This window comes from Bidens hawaiensis, unplaced genomic scaffold, assembly GCF_021521415.1.
Source record: "Bidens hawaiensis isolate Kalapana, Puna unplaced genomic scaffold, B.hawaiensis_p1.1 tig00004748_1, whole genome shotgun sequence".
NCBI lineage: Eukaryota > Viridiplantae > Streptophyta > Magnoliopsida > Asterales > Asteraceae > Bidens > Bidens hawaiensis.
Genome location: NW_027491294.1, coordinates 1,741,171 through 1,756,859, shown reverse-complemented (window position 1 = coordinate 1,756,859; position 15,689 = coordinate 1,741,171). Strand labels below are relative to the sequence as shown.

The 15,689-nt window shown below is 43.6% G+C and overlaps 2 protein-coding genes across 2 annotated transcripts; one reads left to right on the top strand and one right to left on the bottom strand.

Annotated features, from left to right (window-relative positions):
• Positions 1–1,537: 1,537 nt before the first annotated feature.
• Positions 1,538–3,048, top strand: LOC143627935 (NAC domain-containing protein 90-like). Its single transcript, XM_077097643.1, has 3 exons — positions 1,538–2,195; positions 2,348–2,643; positions 2,806–3,048. The coding sequence occupies exons 1-3, from the start codon at positions 2,018–2,020 to the stop codon at positions 2,971–2,973; spliced, it is 642 nt and encodes a 213-aa protein (XP_076953758.1). The 5' UTR covers positions 1,538–2,017; the 3' UTR covers positions 2,974–3,048.
• Positions 3,049–4,180: 1,132 nt separating this feature from the next.
• On the bottom strand, positions 4,181–15,170 carry LOC143627956 (peroxidase 60-like). The gene is made up of 5 exons (XM_077097656.1): positions 14,927–15,170; positions 14,665–14,819; positions 14,411–14,573; positions 4,521–4,617; positions 4,181–4,409 (listed from the first exon to the last, which is right to left on the bottom strand). Exons 1-5 carry the CDS (start codon positions 15,168–15,170, stop codon positions 4,181–4,183), a joined length of 888 nt encoding a protein of 295 aa, XP_076953771.1.
• Positions 15,171–15,689: the final 519 nt, after the last annotated feature.

Sequence of the window (15,689 nt, the reverse complement as noted above, 5' to 3'; positions counted from 1 at the left end):
ATAAAAAACTTTCTTATTTTAGCTTTTTGAAAGGGTTAAAAAACAGTTTTCTAAAAGCCAAAAATCATGGCTTTTCAAAATGGTTTTTTGAAATAGCACATAAGCCAATAAGCATTTTTCAAACTCAATTCCAAACATGCCCGTAGTTAACTATTGAAATCTTCATCAGTCTTGTCCGCACTCTATATGATCATATTTTGTAGAATGATGCAAGCGTAAATGATCTTTCTTATTTTTCTAGGATGCATTTGTCGTGCTGGCAATCGAATTATTCCGCATTTTGCTTCAAAACACCAAAAGCCCTTTCAACATCTTTTCTTGTCAGTGCTTCTACAAACTTTTATTTTCTATCCACGGGAAAATGTTGTGTTTTTACAAACAACGCCCAAGTGGGATATATATCATATGCAAGATAGTAGTTAACCAAACTCAAAAGGATTTCCTTTCACGTCAACCAGACACCTGGGTGTCGTCCCACACATTTATTCATTGAATAACGGTGACTGGTATAGGAGGTTTAGATCATTATTCGACCCGGCGTGAACAATAAATGCATGCCATATTCATTAATTTTGCGAGGCAATCGCTTCAAGTGCTATCGTTGGGCACCGGTGATATTCTCGCATGAATTGGCCTCACCACTCAGTTGGACAAGTTGGACAATTCTGGCAATGCCAATGTGTTTGATGCTTCCTATAATCCTCATAAAGATATTCGTTCATGATTAAGCATCGTATAAAAGTTTTATATCATAACTAGTTGTTCTAAGCAAATATTTTATCCCATAAATTAAATAATATTGTTGCAATTTTTTTTTGTAAATTGTCACTTATTATTATGTTAGACGTAGCTAGTACCACATTGTATGCATCGACAAAAGTCCCATATGTTAGCTGGCAAATTGCGGTTGTACATTTTTGAATTGTCGAAAACCCCCTTTTAAATCTACCATCATAACGTTGTTGAAAACGCTCAAAATTTGCATATAAACAGGCAAAAATTCGTAAAGATAGGTCCCACGACATTTGATAGTTGCGCCTAAAAAATAATTTGTGTTGAATTTGGAAACTTCAGCGAAAGAATCTTCCATTAGTCGTTCGTGTGCTGCTTTGCGATCTTTCTTTACCGCAACTCGTGTTTCTTTTGGACGACGACTTGCCGTTTGTGCGACTAGACCAAGAAATTTCACGACATTTTAACCACCATCATCATCGCTCCGGATTCTGAGCTAGACAATGAAATACAAAAATGATCCATTTGAGAAAATGGGTAGAGATTTTTTAAGAAGATGAGTAGAGTTTTTTCGTATGAAAAAATTGCATAAATTGGTTGATTTATTATAGGTTTAAATTATTATTTTAAAACTTTTTTGAAACTGTAATATTACCGTTAATTGGTGTATATATATACTTGTTGGGCTTCGGTATCATTAAAATAGCCATGCCATGCGGGATGCTTTTTGCTCGGTACCGGTGCCCATAAGGTGGCGTTACTGTCATGACCAAGGCGGCACCGCACTCATCCCATGGGGGCACGAGCTCCGTCCACCCTAAAGATGGGAGTTCTTAGGTAGTTCATCATAGTTGATGAATAAGAATAAAATGATATGGTAGGATTGGTGGAGTTGTAGGGTAGTCTAGGCCGGGTACTTTAGAGAAGCACCCGTTCCCCCTAACCGTTTTACCTAATGAAACTGACACGGTGGACACATAACTTAGTAAATGTAATCTAGTATACGCTTATGACGTGAGTACTACTTGGGCTTAAATTGTGAAAGAAAATCTTGAGGGGCTAGTTCTATAAATCACTAAAAAGGAACTAAATAAAAACTAAAAAGGCTGACTAGTTCAATAAAACAAGGCAAAGTAGTGGACATGGTAGCATGAAGGTCTAGTCATGACTTGTTCAAGACCTTCTGTCTTTGTCCCATTTTTCCAATTTCACTCGGCAACCATCTCTTTCAACAACGCTATATAAATACACATGCACTTTTAAGATTAATTCACTAACACCAACAATGGCGGAAGCGGAACAAGATCCACACCTAAACTCACTCATCTACCGATTCTGCCCAACCGAAGAAGAACTCATCTTGTTCTACCTTTCAAACAAGCTCCAAAATCACAGGACACGTGATATCCATCACGTGATCCCGGACGTCAATGTCTATGAACACAATCCTTGTCAACTTCCAAGTAAGATTCAATGGCAATATTGAATTCTTAATACCACTTTATATTGGAACGTACAATCAGGGCCCACATACGCTTATCAGGTTAACTAGGAAACCCTAATTAACCTGATAAATCTTGTGGGTCCAAATACGTTCTAACAAGTTTGTGTGTAGGGTTAGCTGGAGAGTTATGCAGACGGGACACCGAGCAATGGTTCTTTTTTGTGCCGAGACAGGAAAGGGAAGAGCAAGGAAGACGGCCTAGCCGGGCCACAGCCTCTGGCTACTGGAAAGCGACTGGTTCGCCTACGTATGTCTACTCGTCAGATAACAAAGTGATCGGGGTGAAGAAAACGATGGTGTTTTATGAAGGGAAGTCGCGTAGAGTGAAGAAAACCGAATGGAAAATGAACGAATACCGAGCCATTAAAGAAGAGGTTGATGGTACCAACGGTATCCCCGTTAGAAAGGTGCTACATGTGTTCATTAATTTTAATTAAATCCATGAAAATATTATTTCACTTAACACAAAGTAACATGTATTTATCCAAAAGTTGGCTGAAAGCTTATAATAATGAGAAAACTGAAATAAATGAGTTTAACTAAAATAGTTCACAAATTACTTTTTGTAGCTACGACACGAGTTGAGCTTATGCAGAGTTTATGTGGTATCCGGAACAACACGAGCTTTCGATAGGAGTCCTTTCGGGATAGGGCCAACAGAGATGGTCAGACCCGAAGGGAGTAGGGGTCATGCGACGTCGTCTTCAAGAAACATTAATCCTACAAACATATTATGAGCTCTTCCAATTACACATGTAGCTATCTAGGTTCTGTCCGTACTATGAAATGGAAAATATAGTGGATAATGAAATTAAGACCATAAATAAGTGATAAAAGAAGTTGGTGTTGATTTTGCCTTAAATAATTAAATATATGTGGTAGTGCTGACCGTACCGTGGTTATAATATCATGTATATAATATTTGAAATGGTCTATAATGCATATAAATGGAAAGAGATAAGGCATATTGTCATGTTTCGAGGTAGACTTGGAGTATAAATGGGACGTGAGTGAGAATATATTATTTTTAAATAATAAATTAATTAATGGGCCAACTTGTAAAAAGAATATTCGTTGTAAGAAAAAGTAAGCTATTGCGATGATTTAACTTACCTAACATGTAAATTGTCAAAAAGTTGAACACGTGCGCGGACATAAATGTATTTGTTGTTAGAATATTAGTATACACTCATGAAAATTGTTAATGAGTCTTGAGTTGTAGATATATCATATATGGTCAACTATATAGAGATTTTCGCTTTACCATTATGAATTATGAATTATTGAAAAGTGGTGTTTTTATCGCTTTACCATTATGAATTATTGAAAAAATGATGTTTATTGCAACTGACGAATAAAAAATAGTGGTTTTTTTTTAACTAAAATGGTGATTTTCGAAAAATTATTCACTAAATTTGGGGGTTTTCAAACTTATTTATCAAAATAAGTTTTTATTTATTTGTTTTTAACTAATCTATGCTATTTATTCTTTTATTTATTGGTTGCCCACCCCCAACGGCCCTACACACGCTCCCTGATTAAAACACCCCATTTTGATAATTAATATTTCTATAATCATCATTCTAGTAAAAAAACTCGATCAAAAAAATCAGAATTAGCATCGGACTCGATCAAATCTCTAAGTAGATATTAAATATTTACATTAACGAAGTTTTGACAAAAACGGGAAGAGGGACACCAGACCCAGAACACAATTATGTATATCACTAATTACAAGTATCAATATACAAAACACACTTAAATAAAGAGTCTAAGTAACACTAATAACATATTCCAAAAATCTTCTCATTAATTAAAACCTTTGCAAAAGTTGCAAAAACACATTACTGGAAACAAACCAAAATATAAATTATTAAAAATATGTCAACCACAAAAATTCACACCATCAGATAACAACGAAACCAAATTGCTGTTTCTTTTAAATCAATTAATTAAAGAAGTCAAAGTTAGCGGGTTAACTGCTCGGCATGATTTCCTTATCTCTCCTTGTTTTCCTGTGAGAACTTGGATGGCACCCATCTTAACCATGGCTTGACCAAACTTTGTGGTGAAATCAGAAGAACGAGCTATGGCTGCAACCGTGGACTTGGTTAAACTGTCCAACGCCAAGTCTTGATCGAATTTAAGAACTCCCCTATGCAACATAATCTGACTGTAGAAAGATTTGTCAACAACTGCAGAGCTAAAAGGATTTTGATCCAAGTTTGCAGTGCGATCAACAGTTGCATTCTAAGCACAAGTGCGCCTCAACGAGCTTAATGACGCTAAATCCCTGGCGGGGTCTGGTTTTCCGGTGTTCTTAAAGTTGTAAAGACGATCTTTAATTAAAGAACAATGAGCAACACCGATTGTGTGACCACCTATACAAACAAATATTTAGAAAAAAATTAAGCAAATTTATTGTAAAAGAATTCCAAATCATTTCCTTATCGAATTCAAATGAGTTTTTCTCTTAAAAAATATTAGGTAAGACTGGATCATGTAAACTAATAGAAATTACTATGTTTATTTTGAAGGATTCGTTTATCATTTTATTAAACATGTGAAGAGGTAGGTCCCAGCAAAGCCCAGTTGGACCCGCAGGACTCACCTTGAAGAGAGACGTCTGCGCAGAAACCAACTGGATCCGCAGGACCCACCATGCTCAGAGACGTGACGTCCTTACGCGCAGTACGCAAGCTGTTCCCACAGGAAATGCCTCCCAATGGCGAAGTACTCCGCCTGTTCCCGCAGCTGCGGATACAAGCCATCTTCATTGCCACCCGCGCAGCAAGGCTACACGCACAAGGCACTTAGCTCTCAAAATAATTCAGTAGTCACCTGAAGGAATGAGCAAAGCCGGGAACAATCCCGCACAAAGGCGGGAGGGGGAATACTCCCGCCCAAATGAGCCAGTCCGTACGATACTGGAGGATCTTTTGTACTGTACCTGACGATGTATGGGCAAAAGATCTGACCAGAGATACGACAGCTCATTGACAACAGTATGGCGAGCAGCATGCTCTTTTACTGTATGTCACTATTAGCCGCTGCCTACTCACCAACTCCTGTCATACCACGTGCATAGCCTGCAGTTGGTGGAAAAGGAATAGTACACAGCAGGTCTGGTCACTGTCAGCCGCTGCCTACCCACCAACTACCAGCATGGCACGTGCGTAGGCCACAGTTGGTAGAACAGGAATACTATTCAGCCGGCTATACCCTCTTGGAAACCTACCTTCAGCTATAAATACCCCAAATGGTATGATCATCTCATCTTATCTTGTATCTTATATTTTATACATGATATCTGCTCTAGCAATCTCTTAATATACACTTATATTCAAGAGCAATCTAGTCTGATTCTCACGCCGGAGGGTGGTCACAAGGAGGTACCCCCCCCATTCTCAGTGACGAGCTCACGGTGTCTGTTTTGCAGGTTATCAGAAGAACCATCTTTGCCGGATCTAACCCCTCGTGGGAAACATCTATTTAACCCCCAGATTATTCGTAATCTGCCCTGGGTCAATTAGTGTTTCTTCATTGGCGCCATCCGTGTAATAAAAGTTAGAACTTCATTTCTTTTCAGTTTTTTCAAACTTCTGGAAAGATGGTTAAAGAAACTCCGGTAACCACAACCCCAGCTACTGGGGGGAATACCGGCGACTACACAGTTTTTACGAACACTACCCCGGTTACCCAAGCCGGGGCAAGTGCAGTAAATTTTACGAACACTACCCCAGTTACCCAAGCTGGGGCAAGTGCAGTAAATAATCGCCCACTGGGATTCACCGATACCCAGTTAGAGAGACAACGAACGAGGCTCCCCCGCCAAACACTCGATGAAGTTAAAGCGTGGGCGGAAGCACGTCAAAAAGAATTCCAAGCTGAGTTGGATGAACGCTTACGTTCACTCCAACAGCCTGAGGAATTCGGAGAGTACTTGGACAATGATTCGGAGGAATCCGATAGTGACGCAAACCCTCGTCGTAGGGCGAAAGGGAAGCGTAAGGAAACGGACTCCCAACCGAGAAGGCGTTTTGGAGAAACCTTCAAACCAAAAAACGCGGGTGGAAACCCACGTGACTTCTCCAAAACATTTACACCAACTGCTGCAAAGGCAGGAACGTCCAAATTTGCAAGGGACATTGCGGAAGCAATCATCCCGAAAAGTGCGAAACAGATGTCCAACATCGGCACTTACGATGGTATATCTGATCCAGACGATCATTTGAACAGGTTCATAGCGGGGGCAACCGTCAGTAGTTGGACGGAACCTACGTGGTGTTACATGTTCCAAATGACGCTTGTTGGGGCAGCTAGAGCGTGGTTCGATCGTCTACCGGTCCACCACATCTACGATTGGGAAGACTTCCAGCAGAAATTTAGCCAACACTTCAGCCAACAAAGAAAGTATACCGAGGAGCAATGGACAATCCTCAATTGCATTCGAGAGGAAGATGAATCTTCGCCAGACTTCATCACTCGCTTCAACTCAAAGAATCTAAGTCTGGGTAATATTAGCGAAGATCTTGTTCGCGCTGCTTTCATCCAGGGCGCGAACGACCCAGAGCTCATCCGCACCTTAACGGGTAGAGATGGCATGCCATCCACATGGGATGCCATCATGACAGCAGCTAAACGCTTTGCGGAAACGGAGAAGCAACTGGGTAGAGATCTCCCCCAGAGCACAAACCTCTACACCCAGAAAATAAGAGAAGACAACGTCCTTACCGCTCGACTAAACAAAAAGCGGAAGCTAGGCATTTGGCAGTCAAGGGTAAACTTTGACACCTCATCCGGCTTGCAACATCGGTTAGGCGGAAGGGATAACGTACAGTCGAACCAGAACTCCAGATGGACGCCACTCACCAAAAGCGACACCGAGATATTCGCCACTGAGGAGATCCCATGGCCAAAGGCTCCAATAATCCGACATCGTCACAATGCTGATCGGAGCAAATACTGTGACTTTCACAGGACAAAAGGCCACAACACTGAAGAATGCATAGACGTAAAGGACATCGTCGAAGCATTTGTCAGAGATGGGACGCTCGCGCACCTCGTGGCGTAACGAACGCTGAGCAGGCTGACGTGTGTAGAACCCCAGTTGGGGAAAACACGAATAAAATTGCAGCTTCAATGTTGGAGACTACATACTGCGTGAACAACGAGATCCCGAACCGGGTGCATATCGGCACGATGGCACTCCCATCCCAACAACATGGAAGGGAGCTCAATTACACAGTTTGCATGTAGATCAATTCCAAATTTGTAAAGAAAAGGCCCAGAGCCACTTCTAATGGAAATGATTCTCCTTAGAACATCGACGCTGATGATTTTACATTTATACTTATGAACTTTCCACACGGATATGCCGGTCTTCACCGCATACATAAGTGTGAAAGAAAGTCGTTGCGTGGGGAAGGCGGCAAAACCCGCATAAACCCAAAAAAGGCAAACCTTCACGCAGGTCAGTTAAAGGTAAAGTTCAGTCATCCCACTAAATGAAAGTGCCGGTCCTAACCGCACAAATCATGATAGAGGAAACCGAACTAACCTATTGACAACCGCGCGTTGAACGGTTAATTTATTCAACACTGATATGCCGGTATTCACCGCATAATTACGTGGAAAGTCGTTGCGTGGGGAAGGCGGCAAAACCCGCATAAACCCAAAAAACGGCAAACCTTCGCGCAGGTCAGTCATAGGTAAACTTTGATCATCCCACTAAATGAAAGTGCCGGTCCTAACTGCACAAATCATGATAGAGGAAACCGAACTAACCTATTGACAACCGCGCGTCGAACGGTTAACTTATTCAAAATACTTAGAAAACTTCTAACAGAAGGATGAGGAAAACTTCCACGCAGGTCAGATATAGGTAAAGTTTAGCCATCCTACTAAGTGCAAGTGACGGTCTTACCCGCACAATCACGAACGAGGAAGCAAAACTTCAACCTATTATCTACCACGTTCAAAGGTTAACTTATTCTAAACACTTAGAAAATTTCAAAGGAAAAGATGAGGAAAACTTCCACGCAGGTCAGATATAGGTAAAGTTTAGCTATCCTACTAAGTGCAAGTGACGGTCTTACTCGCACAATCACGAACGAGAAAGCAAAACTTCAACCTATTATCTACCACGTTCAAAGGTTAACTTATTCTAAACACTTAGAAAATTTCAAAGGAAAAGATGAGGAAAACTTCCACGCAGGTCAGATATAGGTAAAGTTTAGCCATCCTACTAAGTGCAAGTGACGGTCCTATCCGCACAATCATGAAAGAGGGCGCAAAACTTTAACTTATTATCTACCACGTTGAAAAGTTAACTTATCTAAGTACTAAAGAAATTGCTAAGTTAAATCAGAATATGCGTGAAATAAACAAGGCAAGGGATTGGCAAATAATCTTTATTCCATCGAAATTCAAATATTACAAAGATTGCTGGGTACATACCCGCATACAAAAGAAGCTATACAAAAATAAAAATCTACTCTAATGGTGGAAAGGGATCTTCAGGATCAAACTTCAGGACCACTTCCACTTGGACCAGCACCATCAGTAGAGCGTGGCGGTTCAAGGAAAGCTTTAAGGATAGCTAGCCCATCATCAGCAGCAGCAACTTCGTTTACCTTCTCCACCACCGGATGCGGGAAGGCGGCATACTGGTTCACTGCTTGGTCATAAACAGCTTCAGTATCCACATCATACAAAGGGAAGTTGGAAGGCGGGATGCCTTTCTCAACGAACCCTAGACCAAGCAGGAAGCCGGCCTTTTCCCCATCCTCATGAGAAGCGTTGAGGGCTGCGCTCATGGCATCGTCGTATGATGTGTCCGTCAAGACTCGATGCACAACCTACAAGAAAAAAAAAATACAAGTATCAAAACCTTTTCTATTTACAAAGAAAAGCGTGAAGACATTATGAAGCTAAGCTTACCTGCGACAACGCTTCTCGAAGAAGCCATTCCTTGGTAACCAGAGCTTCCTGGAGGGCAGCTTGAGCTTGGTTACGGGCGCGTTCGGCTTCACTTTTGTTGAGGTTGGCAAGCAACACTTCTTTAGCCGCAGCCTCTTCAACGCCCTTTAGCTTCCGCTCAGTGTGGTCAAGCACCCCCCTCTGGTCCAAGATCTCTTGGAGCTTCTTGGTGTCTTCCATCGCCAAGGCATCATGAGCATGTTGGAGCGCCTCTAGTTTGGCTTGAAGTTCCTCATTCTCGAGGCGTAGAGGCTCAGCAACAGCTTCAGCCTTGGTGGCCCTCTCAGTTGCGTTCCGTGCAGTTTCCTTAGCCAGCCGAAGCTGTTCGTTAACAGCTTGGGCAGCCTTGGAACGGGCCTCGAGCCGGGCCTGAACTTCAACCTCTAGGGCCTTGAAGGCCTTCTCCTTTTCTGCAGCCACTGCAGTAAGCCTCTTGTTCTCCTCCCGGACAGCCCGCGCCTGAGCTACTTCTTGGATGCGAGCTGCTTTTAACTTGTCGTTTTCACGACAAAGCAGCTCGACGCGCGGCTGCATCCGGGCCAGGAGAATCTGCAGCTCATTGGTTAGCCTACCCTCCTGGTAGCTAGCCAATGCTTCCCCCAACGCACCACTGGGAGCTGCGTGACGAGCCCACTCCACGCACTCCACAGGCGTGCGAAGGGTTGTTCCTCGGCGGATGTTCCAGCGTGGAACATACACTTCATTGGAATCCGACACTGCAAAAAACAAAAAGCAGTTAGGAAAAGATGATATAAAAAAAAAAAAAGGCCAAAAGAACCCTACGCACCTGTAGGGTCGACAACAGGCCGATAGCCGCCGAACCTATCACCTGAACCCAAGGGAAATCTATCCAAGAGGTCAGGCAGATGGAAAGGAGGCAGAGGTTAGCGAGAAGCCCCAAGCATACCTGAAGGATCGGCCGTAGCTGCCGACGTCGGAGGAGGCATGGAGGCCGCCGCGGTAGAAACCAACGGAGGTGAACTAACCGGAGGTGAACTCACAACCGTGGTCGCCGCTGCGGAAGTACCCGCAGGAATAGTCACCGCCGGCTCAGTAACAGATTCAGTAAATATGGCACTGACAGCCGGCGGATATGTCATCGCAGTTGGAACAGTTGGCTCAACTGGGTGAGCAACTGAACCAACAACTGAAGCAGGCGCAGCCGCCTGGGTCATCGCCTCAGGTAGGTTGACCAAACCTACCGTCATGGGTCTGGAGGTGCTCCTCCCCGCTCCACCCTGGAATTCGGTAGCATCCACGCCTGCACAAAGAAGATATAAGTATAATGGCGGAAAGATATGAAGTTAAAAAGTAAAGTTTGTACTTACGGGTTTTCTTGAGCCTAAAAGTGCGAACAGGCGGGGACGAACCCGATGGAGCCGGCCTCTTCACGTCGCTCACCGTCGTTGTCCTGGGCTGCTCGGAGGTGACGGTCGTCTTAGCCTCCGGAGCAGTGGTCTTATCACCACCAGGGTTTCCCGCCACCTCCACGCTCTCGGTCTCTGAATCAGACCGAGGCACCGGATCGGCAGTGGAGGCAACCTTCGCCTTCCCCTTCCCGCCGGCAGCCTTCTTCTTCCGCACCAACGGAGGACCATCTGCAGATTCCTCATCAGAACACAAGATTAGAGGAATTCCAGCAGAGGTTTCAGCATTGAGGGGTCGAGGGTTGAATAACTCCTTACCTGGCCGCCTGGCGCTCAGGATCTCGTGGCCTGGCGGGTAGACCTCCACGAACCGATCCGCCGTCTGTTCAAGGATGGGCAACTCGTTCTCATATAGAGCACGAGTACCCATCCGAGCGGGACTATCAGCCTCCCGCGGATGCAGGAGTGACTGCAAGTCGTTCCCCTCTGAAATAAAAGAAACAAACAGTTAGAAGACAAACCTATATAAACAAAGAAGACAGAGCATACCGTAAGGGACAGAGTTCAAACCGTATTCGAGGACGATGGGAACCTGTGACGCCTCCTTCCACACCCGGCTCATCCCAAGCATCACCATCCTAGACTCCGCAAAGCGGTATACCGGAGTCTGGACCCGGGAGATCTTGGCGAACCACTCCGCCTCCTGGTAGTTGAGGGCGTGAAGGGCGGGGAGTGCTCTCCCATTCTTAAAGGTCATCGCAAGGGGGGTGACGCGAGCGGAGATATAAAAAAACTCACGCTTCCACGACCGAAGACTGCGCTCGGTAGCGCAGATCTTCAACCCCTTGATCCGATTGACCAAGGTGTACCACCCCTGGATGCACCTCTAAGAATAGAAGGTCATCAACCGGTCAACATGGGGCTCCACGCCCAGAATGAGGCACACCCACTCAAAGTGGCGGATCTTGGCGATCGCCATCGGGTGTACCTCCGTCAGATGCACGCCGTGCCTCTCCAAGACACGGTATACAAACTTCGTCAATGGGAACCTGAGATTCCTATAAACGAAGAATGCAGCGTACACCCCTATCTTGCCCTTGGGGGCATCGTACACCGTCTGGTGTGGCTCCGGAAACTCAGGCTCGAATGACTCGAGCATGAACTTCCGGACGACGTACCGATAGAGGTCGGCCGGAAGAGCACACTGGCATTCGCCAGCAGTGCTCTTATCGTCTCTATCAGACGTAGACGTCGGGATCTCGATGTGCACGTCAGATTCTTCGGCAGCAGCTTCAAAATCGTAAGTAGAAGACATGGTTTGGAGGTAAAGAAGAGTGATTTCAGGAGAATGCTTGGCAGAAAGTATTCGCCGGAAATCGTTTACAAGAAGAGAAGAGTGAAAGTGTGAATTACAAGAGACCCTCTCCTCCTTTATATACTCATCGCAATTAATGCGATGAATTTAATGTGGAAGAGAGAGAAATCGCAGGTGCAATGAAACTATGACACGTGGCAAAGTGCAAGCTGGCAACAGCTGTTGAAAGGACGCGTGCCATTAATTTCGCGGCCACGCGCCCGAAAAATCGCGCCCACGCGTCTGAAAAAGCGTCTGGAATGACCATGTACTGTCACGTCGCCATAACTTCCTGCACGTCCTGACACAGTCAGAAGAAACCGTCGGACGACGTTTCAACAGTTTGGACTGTTCTTATCCTTTCACCAACTCTTCGAATTTCAAAATTTCAAAAAGATTCAAAAGTAAGCGGGAAAATACCCCTTACCTTGGCAACCAAGTAACTATAAGACAGGTGCGAGTACAGTGTTAAGGCAAAACCCTTCACATACTTAGCACCTGCAGGGAATTGAAGCCAAGAATACCTCGGCAACCAAGTAACCATAAGACGGGTGCGGGTACAGTGTTAAGGCAAAACCCTTCACATACTTAGCACCCGCAGGGAATTGACGCTAGGAACACTTTGGAAGTAAAGTAACCGTAAGACGAGTGCGGGTACAGTGTCAAGGCAAAACCCTTCACATACCTAGCGCTCCGCAGGGAATTGAAACCAAGAAGGATCTTCTGGGCCATGCTTGCGGAAACGGGAATAACATCCCCGCATAGCGGGAACGTCGAGAACTATATTGTTTGAAACTCCAAGATGGAATTGGTGGTTTTAACATAATTGATCACTATGTTCAAAACTACCAAAACCTCATGGAGAATCCACACAAGTGGGACTCAACGCTCCTGACTTGCGAGGAGGTTACAGACCTACCCGCATCATACCCAAAGATCAAGCAGGAAAGTCGGGAATTTCTGCAAGTGACATTATGACTTCCGCGGGAAGAATCCCCATGGAAAACCTTAAAACTAAACCCTTTTCAAAAACCCTTTGCTTAAGTCCAAAAGTTCACCTCACTTATTAAACATTCATGAGAAAAACATTGGACTGGGGGGACTTGAAGAGGTAGGTCCCAGCAGAGCCCAGTTGGACCCGCATGACTCACCTTGAAGAGAGACGTCTGCGCAGAAACCAACTGGATCCGCAGGACCCACCATGCTCAGAGACGTGACGTCCTTACGCGCAGTACGCAAGCTGTTCCCGCAGGAAATGCCTCCCAATGGCGAAGTACTCCGCCTGTTCCCGCAGCTGCGGATACAAGCCATCATCATTACCACCCGCGCAGCAAGGCTACACGCACAAGGCACTTAGCTCTCAAAATAATTCAGTAGTCACCTGAAGGAATGAGCAAAGCCGGGTACAATCCCGCACAAAGGCGGGAGGGGGAATACTCCCGCCCAAATGAGCCAGTCCGTACGATACTGGAGGATCTTTTGTACTGTACCTGACGAGGTATGGGCAAAAGATCTGACCAGAGATACGACAGCATATTGACAACAGTATGGCGAGCAGCATGCTCTTGTACTGTATGTCACTATTAGCCGTTGCCTACTCACCAACTCCTATCATACCACGTGCATAGCCTGCAGTTGGTGGAAAATGAATAGTACACAGCAGGCCTGGTCACTGTCAGCCGCTGCCTACCCACCAACTACCAGCATGGCACGTGCGTAGGCCACAGTTGGTAGAACAGGAATACTATTCAGCCGGCTATACCCTCTTGGAAACCTACATTCGGCTATAAATACCCCAAATGGTATGATCATCTCATCTTATCTTGTATCTTATATTTTATACCTGATATCTGCTCTAGCAATCTCTTAATATACACTTATATTCAAGAGCAATCTAGTCTGATTCTCACGCCGGAGGGTGGTCACAAGGAGGTACCCCCCCTTCTCAGTGACGAGCTCACGGTGTCTGTTTTGCAGGTTATCAGAAGAACCATCTTTGCCGGATCTAACCCCTCGTGGGAAACATCTATTTAACCCCCAGATTATTCGTAATCTGCCCGGGGTCAATTAGTGCTTCTTCCTCATGTTATGTTATTGTTATAATAATAGGGATACATTCAAATCCAAACCAAAAAAAGTGTTGATAACTGTGCTAACCGCATAATGAAGTTGTATTTTAACAAAGCACCCGATACTAGTGTTTTATATATGTGGCTATCGTAGTTTTTAACATACAAGTGTTCCTGAAAAGAATGAGTCGTATAATAATATTGGATTTTGATATAGAAAGGCATTTACTCATGTAGTATGTTTTTGAGTGATCATAACTTAAACCCGATCAAGATGTGTAAAAATAGTCTAGTTCATTTTCACTCGACTTGTTTTGTCGAGTTATAAAAATAGCCTACATGTCCATCGTTATACCTCTAGCAATAAGTTGTATAGAAGAAAAGGTTTGATATGGTGAATTACCTAGAAGATAGACCATGTCCGTGGCACTGAGTCCTTTTTGGGCAAAAGTTTTAATCACACTCGATACTGATGCAGTCGGAGGTGGGAGAGTTCTTGTGTTTTGCGCAAGGGACACAAGTCCATCCCTTCTTCCTGTTTGGACACTGTATCTGCCTCCACCACTCTGCATTAATCATATGTGTTAAAAACTTAAAATATTGTAAACTCTACACTTCTAATAAGATCAAATTAATACATTTAAAACGGCAGCTTACAAATGAAACAACATCTCTTGTAGCCATAACAATAATATCAGCACAAGAAACCACTCCCGGGCACACCCTCTCAACAGCAGATTTTGCAGCATCAATGACATCATAACCTCTAACACTTAAGTTCGGAGGTGCGGTTTTCTCAGAGTTTGGCCCATCTAGTCACGCATCACACCCCTTCGAATTCATGGAAGTAAGAAGGATTAGTTATGGTTTTACAAAACCGATTAATTTGCATGCATGAAAAATTGCAAATGGAAGAAACTTACATTAACAAAGCAATCATGAAACTGCATTCGAATTAGAGCAGGAGCGATCGTTCTGTCTTTGAGGAACTTGGAGTACACTGTGTTTCTTACAATTGTTTCAACATCTGAAGCTCGACACTTTCCATTGTAGAACCCATACTGAAGCCCTCCATAACCGTAATAACCATAGCATTGGCCAGCAAAGTTCAAAAAGATGAACCCAATTGCTATTGCAACTGCTTTAACATTTGCTATGGCCATGTTGTTATGCAAATATATATTTGAATTGGAGTGAATAAGAAGAAGTGAGTGTTTAGTATTTATAAGGATGAGAGACGGGAATATTTGTGTTTGAATAATAAATATGGCTTTCACATTGTGTATAGTGGGCAAGAAAGATATTATATTTTTCAATCACATAGTATATTTATATAAAGAACTAAGGATGACTTTCTTCTTTTAATTATATCAGTTACATGATATATTTTCAAATATTTATTAGATTGTCGTTGGGTGTACTTTCTATATTAATAATGTTTATTTTTATTACATTCTGTTTACAAAAATGCGATCCTGGAGTTTGCGAAAGGGCACAACACTTAGATATGGATGTTTTAACCACTGTCAAGGAGGCGGAACCAGAGGCCGCAAAACTTAGATTAAAAACTTTAGTGCTCATTAATATGCAACCATGGGGGAACAAGTTTGTAATATCGTATGATATGGAGTTGTGTGTCAGATGAGTTTTGGTAATATCGGTTACATATATACACGACCATA